Genomic DNA, 7866 nt, shown 5'->3' with positions numbered 1-7866 from the left:
CTATATATACAATGGCAGGGATGGATCGTAACGGTGGAAATCAAACTCCCCACGGTTCAGATCAATCACCGAATCATTTGCCCTCCTTAATCTCATCCATTAATTGCTTTCCTATCGCTCTCAAGGTAACAATCAACCGTATTCGGAACTGCATGTCTCAGTTGACCAAAACTTGAAATTTACTTGACTCTACCTATCTAGCTAGCTAGTTAAAATCAAATTATATCATATTCTATGATATGTATATATATACGTTCTTGATTCACATACAAATACATATGTACGCTGCTCATGATGATGCAGTTCGTGGACGTGTGTTACAAAGTGAAGATAGACAACAAATCAAAGTACAGAGGGTGTTTGTTTGGTCACAAGGACAAACCCGGACTAGAAGAACAAGAACGGACAATCCTGCATGGAATCACAGGGATGGTGTCCCCCGGAGAAATCCTAGCCATTCTCGGCCCATCAGGAAGCGGCAAATCAACGCTCCTCAACGCCCTGGCCGGGAGGCTCACCCACAAACATCAGGGCACCGTCCTCGCCAACGATCGAGCTTTCACCAAAGCCGTCCTCCGTAGAACCGGCTTCGTCCCTCAGGACGACGTTCTCTACCCTCACCTCACCGTCCGTGAAACCCTCGTCTTCTGCTCCCTCCTCCGCCTCCCTCGCACCCTCTCCAAGAAGGATAAAATCTCCGCCGCGGAGTCCGTCATTTCCGAGCTCGGATTGCACAAGTGCGAGAACACCATAATCGGCAACACCTTCGTACGTGGCGTGTCGGGAGGGGAGAGGAAGAGGGTGAGCATAGCGCACGAGATGTTGATGAATCCAAGCTTACTGATTCTGGACGAGCCGACATCGGGTCTAGACTCGACGGCGGCACACCGGCTGCTAAGCACGCTGGGGTCGCTGGCGCACAAGGGGAAGACGATCGTGACTTCGATGCACCAGCCGTCAAGCCGAGTGTATCAGATGTTGGACTCGGTGTTGGTGCTGTGCGACGGAAAGTGCTTGTATTTTGGGAAGGGGTGTGAGGCCATCAGCTACTTTGGATCTATTGGCTTCGCGCCGGCTTTCCCCATGAACCCTGCCGACTTCCTCCTTGATCTCGCCAATGGTATGTCATCTTTTCCTACCTTTATTGATTTATTTTTAATTTAATTACTTTGCTTCATCAGATATCACTAGCTTATACATCTACTTGCTGGTCTTAGTTCTGCCAAAATTAGTTCTTTTGTTCTTGATTCTTTCACTCAACCAAATGTTGGTGCATAAGACTTTAAAATCCTCTAACAAAACCGACACCAAAATATAAATGAGCCAAAGTTAATAAGGGCAACACAAATTGTATAAGTAGAACATGTATGGCCATTATACTTCACACGTAGATCAACCTGGTGTTAATACTATAAAAAAAGTTGAGATATTCCAGCATTAAAACAATTGGTTATACGAAAAATAGTCTTCTTATATGCACATGCAAAATTTAATTAACTTTAAATGTGAGACATTTCAGTTCATATCCTGACTTAATTGTCCAAAGCATACGGTCAAGTAATGGTCCAAAGCATACAGTCAAGTATGTGCGTGTGTGTGTGTGTGTGTGTGTGTGTGTATCCAAAGTCAGTCTCAGTCAGTAGTAGAGAGAGGGAGACCATACATATCTATGTGGGGCAATTATTTCTCCATACATAGGATGTGAGTTACTGCTGTGGATCGATAAACTGATCATATATGGTGATGGACTTGATCATGGTTATATGTTATATGGTATAGGTGATGGGTGACTCCATTCTCATGGTTGTGTCCTACTTATCGAGAGTGTAATGGTGCACTGATCATTATAACTGCCACAAGTCCACAACAATTATTAGGTCGAAAACATTATATAGATACCACTTATCTACCATTACTTCTTATTCTTAACCCTGATCATCAAGTGTCAAAAATTATTGCTCCTATTTATCATATTTATTGACATATTACAGAGGTATCAGTAAATATCCTATAGATATCACTATTGATCTACCATTACTTTTTTTCATAAAATAGATTTTAGCATTATCCTAGATATTAATTAATGGTGGTCAAATTAAAACGGTTTAGTGCTCTCCACGTGTCTCTGATGTTTTGCTAATGCTTTGACCTTGGAGTAGTGCCTGAAAAATACTCCTTGTTTATCCAAGGCCTCGCTGCTCGGATTGGAATTAATAACTGACATGCACAGTAGCAGCTAGTTGTAACTTGTGCTACAGCTTCAGTTTGATATATAATAATAACTTGAGAAGATTGGGTTGAGTTAATAGGCAAATGTCTGTAGCCTTGTAGGAAGTTAAATGTTATTTGGTTAGATAATTTAACATGTTACCGCGAAGTAATTGTATTTAGGTGGTCTAAATAATTGATAATCCACTTTATAAGCTAGGTGATGACAATTCGTGCAAGGAGTGGGAATCCTTTTTAAAAAAAATATTCTGGGAATTATATAAAGACTAGCTAGCTAGATGATTTCAATATTATTAATCATCAGTGTCATTAGTATTACGATTTAGTGGTTATAATAAGAAGTAGTCGGCTCCTCTAAATAAAGTTATTATTAGCAACGGCACGATAATTGTGAATTTGTTTCATGTCCTCCTCCTACTGCTACTAACTATCGTTAAAAAAAAATGAAGCAAAACACAAATGATTAGCAGGTGGGGATAGAAAATGCTTTATGCGGTACAGAACCACCCGAAAATGGTTTTCATTAGTGGATTTTGACTTCCAAGTTCCGATGTATTCCTAATTTAGTAGGAAGTAGATTAATGAGAGAGAGATCTGGTATGAGATAGTGTCATTTCAACAGGGGGTTCAATGCTCTATTTTATGGGCAATTGTATACCTCTTAATTTGGACCGTCCACTGAATCCCAGCCATCGCTTGAATTCCCAATCAAGTTGGAATTTTTTATTTTTTTAATTAATTGACGGATTGTGGATCGTGCATGTTATGTTGCTCCTCAACATGCAAGTTCATTACATGTGAGGAAGACTACCCTAGCTTGCACCAACTTTACAGTTATTTCTTAAGCTGGTCTTTCGGGAACTTGAAAAAATTTCTCTCTTCTCGACAACATTGAAATGGGAAGAGTTTTATTGGCTTCATATCATTTTAAACTTTTGAAATTCAGTAGACTTCATATCATTTTACACTTTTGAAATTCAGTAGTTGTCAAATATGATGTCAAAGTAACAATTACGATATTTGATGATTGTCATCTGAAACCTCTAATTTCAACGTCTTTAGCACTTATTTTAGGATTATCTTCGGTTCATTATTGAAGTTGCTATTATTATTGCTCGAAGAGAATATGGGTGGGGTTTGTCACTCACCTTTACAAAAGCTACAATTAAATAATACACTACAACCAAGTGTAGAACAAGTGCTCTTTGACCAGCTAGCTGGGGAATTTTATCATTTTTTTTCTTTTTTCAATAAACAAAATTATCCACATTAAGGAGGTAGGGAAATGGGTTAAAACCACACTGGCTAACTATAATAATGTGGTTTAAATTCATTTTTAACAAGAATCTAATCTAAAACCTCTCACTTACAAGTGAGATGAACAGACAGAATATGTTAATTAGACCATTGAACAAACTTAGAGGGCTTCATGTCCCTTATTTAACCTTTGCCTTTAATCTATTCATAGACAATATAATGAAATATACATGTTTGAGGTGGAGAAATTGGTGACGGAATTAGTGGCGTGAGAAACCATCATTTAGTTAAGGAAGCATAAACATTTGGAAGTTGGCCAAATTCATCATTGTCTCTTTGATGAGCCCTTCATATATATTAGACTCTTTAAATTTGTATATAAAACATTTTCTCGATTGCCTCCTAATATTAATAGTTAGATTATCCTATAGTTTCCGTCGTCCTAATTACTTTTGAGGTCGTTACATGCTATTAGTATTTAGTAGCACAATACTGGGACATATATATACCTATATGTTTTTTTAGGGTTGTGCTATCCACACACTATTTTTTACTTCTCACACACCTCTTGTTAATTATGTCTTTTGATCTTATTCAATTCATCTGATCTGACAGCCGAAAATTAAAAGGATGTGTGAGAAATAAAAAATGATGTGTGGAGATCGCATCTTTTTTTTATAGGGAGTAATACTTGCGCGCCACTCCCGGTGAAACCTCTTTGTTCTCATTTAATAGTTTTTTCCTATACATATGATGTAAACTGAACTTTTTTATAAGGAGTTTCTTTGGAACGATTTCTGAAATAATCTTATTTGAGGTGCAACTTTTAGGGCTAATTGTGTTTTGTAACGATTTTTTTTTTTTTTTTTGGAAACAGTTTTTTATAACAATTTTGGAGTGTGTCCTTAATGATGCAAAATCACACAAACTGAAAATTATTCGATCATTTGATTAAACAACAGTTTGTTTTACTGTTTTTGTAAATCACCGTGTCGGTCAATATACTATATGTATGTTTGACCAGGATATTTTTAACTTGAAATTATTGAGTTGGAATTTGGATAGTGGACTGGATAAAGAGTGAGGATTTTAGAGATTCTCAAATCAGATTCGTTCATCATACATCATGCGGTCAGAAATTATTATAAATTCTTTTATTTAAAATTGAATATAAACAGTACCTAACGAAAATTGACCGCATGATATACGATGAACGAATGTGATTGGAAAATTTCTTAGATCTTCACAAATTGAATCCGGCGAGAATCCTCACGAGGGTAAATAGTCCAATAGTGTAACATGATTACAACAATTTCACCTCAGCTTCACGTGAGTATTCATTTCGTTTGGCCACTTTGAATAATTTAAGTGGGTTTTCTTGGTCGAATCAAGATCTTCTTCGGATTCTTTTTGTGAGGATCTTGAAGATCCTTAAATTGTGTTCATTTATTGTATATTATGTGATCATAAATTATTTTAAATATTTTTATTTAAAATTAAATATAAATAGTATTTGATAAAAATTAACCACGCAATGTACAATATATGAACATGATATGAGGATTCCAGAATCCTTGCAAAGGGATCCTCATCTTCTTGGTCACCGTCTTTGCCTTTTTCGTCCTTGATTTATCATCAACTTTTTCTCGAATCTTAGGACACAGGATTATGGCCGGCTCAGGATTATACTGAGAATTAACGCGTGTTAATTGGTCCCGAGTCTTACCATTTTTTGTTCGTAAAATTAGTATAAACTTTTCCACGAAATACAATATGAGTAAGTGGTGGCCACACCTTTAGTGGCAGCACCAACATTAGTGGATGCTCTCACTTGTGCTAAATTCGTTCTGCAATTTATTTATTATTTGCTTACACATGATGACGCATACAGGCTATGTTTTTCAACCTTTAGATTATATAGACTATGTTTTCAACCGTTAGATTATACGTACGTAGTATAGTAATCAAATAATATTTCTTTAGTTATTGTGCATTTCCTATTCATGTCTTTTCTTAAAAGAAAAAATCTTTGTTTAGTTATGTATATGAGTACCACCAAAATGTGCTATTCGATTAAACGGACCGATGTGATGACTGATGACCTAAAATAAAATAAATAAATGGACCAATGTGGTCATCCGCATCATACTCGGTAGTGGCATATTCTTTTCAATGTTTTTAAACGAAATATTGAATCTATGCAGATAGTTATATCTTCTTTAATTAGATTATGTAAACAACACTTGGAACCTAACAAGTAAGGAAATTCTCATCCTTACATGAATAAATATCTCACATCGGAAAGTTTAGAATATTCCAAGGACTAATAAGGTGTTGAACTATTTATTTTACTGTCAAATGATTTTAGATCGAAACATCGTCTTCCTTTCATTGATATTATTGGACTATATAGCTAGGACTTGAGCATTGTTCATTGTTTTTACTATTACTATGAGAATATTACGTTCGGGTATCTATCTTTTGATAGATAGACCAATTAATTAATGGTTTCGATGAGGTTAATTTTCTAGATAATGAATGTTTAGATCAATATTGATTGTAAAAGACTAATGTTTTGAGTTAATTAGATAATGGTTGATGAATCATAGTGACCACAAATAAATGTATGATTACGTAGATTCATAAAAATAAAAAAATAAAAAATGTCTTTAGATACAATTTATGCACACTTTATTAAGCTTTGTGATGTTCTGCTATAAATTTGTGCAATTTCTTCAGCTGCAAAACATGGTCTTCAATTCTTGGGAAGATTGAAATTTTACTGTCTAAAATTTATCCATGTTTACTTTGGTGGGAGAACTATAGCTCCCAAAAGAATTGATCCATATTAGATAGTAACTCATTCATTAAATATATGCAGGAGTGTGCCAACTTAATGGTCTAAGCGAAAGGGATAAGCCCAAGATGAAAGAAATCCTTATTTCCTCATACAATACCTTGTTATCTCCCAAGGTCAAAGTTGAATGCTTGAAAACTACCAGTGCAACAACAAAAGAAATGACTTACGTCCAGAGCCATTGCTCGAAAGAGCGGAGAACAAGTATCGGTGATGTTGTTTCCACTTGGTTCAACCAATTCAGCATTTTGCTGCAAAGAAGCCTTAAGGAACGAAGGCATGAGTCTTTCAACTCACTGCGAATTTTCCAGGTAGTGGCCGCTGCATTGTTAGCTGGTTTAATGTGGTGGAAATCAGATTATTTAGATATCCAGGATCATTTGGGCCTTCTCTTCTTCATCTCTATTTTTTGGGGAGTCTTACCTTCTTTCAACTCGGTATTTGCATTTCCCCAAGAACGTGCCATTTTCATCAAGGAGCAGGCCTCGGGTATGTACACTCTCTCTTCATATTTCATGGCTCGAATGGTTGGAGACCTACCGATGGAGCTTATTCTTCCTACAATATTTCTCATCATGGTTTACTGGATGGCTGGATTAAAACCCGACTTGGGCGCTTTTCTAATAACATTGTTGGTACTACTCGGCTACGTGCTAGTGTCTCAAGGGCTTGGCCTTGCTTTAGGCGCGGCAATCATGGATGCCAAACGGGCCTCCACGATAGCAACAGTGACAATGCTAGCTTTTCTGCTGACCGGAGGATATTACGTGCATAAGGTTCCGTCTTGTTTGGCTTGGGTCAAATATATTTCTACTACCTTTTATAGTTATAGGCTGCTAATTAATGTCCAATATGGGGAAGGTAGTAAAATATCATCCCTCTTGGGTTGCTCATCTCATCATCATGATCATGCAGGTGATCACAAAGCAAGCTGCAATTTTGTTGAGCAAGATGTCGAAGGGCAGATTAGCCCTGCGACAAGCATTTGTGTCATGTTGTTTATGTTTTTTGCATATAGGTTACTGGCTTACCTTGCATTGAGGCGCAGCAAAGTTTGACATACTTCTACAATAATTACATGCACTTGGATTCCTTGTTCTTCAAAAGACCTCTTTGGCTGTATTTGTCCGAAGTGGATAAATTTATTTATCTCTGTGTTTGTTTGTACAAGTTGATAGATCGTATGTCGGCAACACTCTGTGTTGTATTGCAGTTCAATTCACACCAACTGTGACTATTGAGGCATCAAGAGCGATTTTGTTGAGTAAATGTAAATAATGCAAACATTAAATCGTTCAATAGTTTTGATGAAATGCAATAATAAAGCAATCTCTATATATTACGTTAATTAAAATGTCATATCCTAATGATGATAATTGGATGCATATATGAATCAATTCATATATGTTACTGTATTAATTTTTTGGTCATTACATATTGCACAAGCACCTAATGGATATTATGACGGAAAATACAAGATCGATCTCTAATTTGCCCATTGGCACTGTGAGAGCTGATGCTTC

The 7866-nt window shown here is 36.5% G+C and overlaps 1 protein-coding gene across 1 annotated transcript; it reads left to right on the top strand.

The window, feature by feature from the left end:
• The first annotated feature begins 324 nt into the window (after window positions 1-324).
• LOC103964121 (ABC transporter G family member 25-like) lies at window positions 325-7614 on the top strand. The gene is made up of 2 exons (XM_048581215.1): window positions 325-1120; window positions 6368-7614. The coding sequence occupies exons 1-2, from the start codon at window positions 430-432 to the stop codon at window positions 7399-7401; spliced, it is 1725 nt and encodes a 574-aa protein (XP_048437172.1). The 5' UTR covers window positions 325-429; the 3' UTR covers window positions 7402-7614.
• Window positions 7615-7866: the final 252 nt, after the last annotated feature.

Source organism: the organism of the source record quoted next, unplaced genomic scaffold, assembly GCF_019419815.1.
Source record: "Pyrus x bretschneideri cultivar Hongxiangsu unplaced genomic scaffold, Pyrus_bretschneideri_v1 Contig16, whole genome shotgun sequence".
Taxonomy (NCBI): domain Eukaryota; kingdom Viridiplantae; phylum Streptophyta; class Magnoliopsida; order Rosales; family Rosaceae; genus Pyrus; species Pyrus x bretschneideri.
Note: the sequence above shows the minus strand (reverse complement) of the source record. Positions and strands in the feature narration are given on the sequence as shown.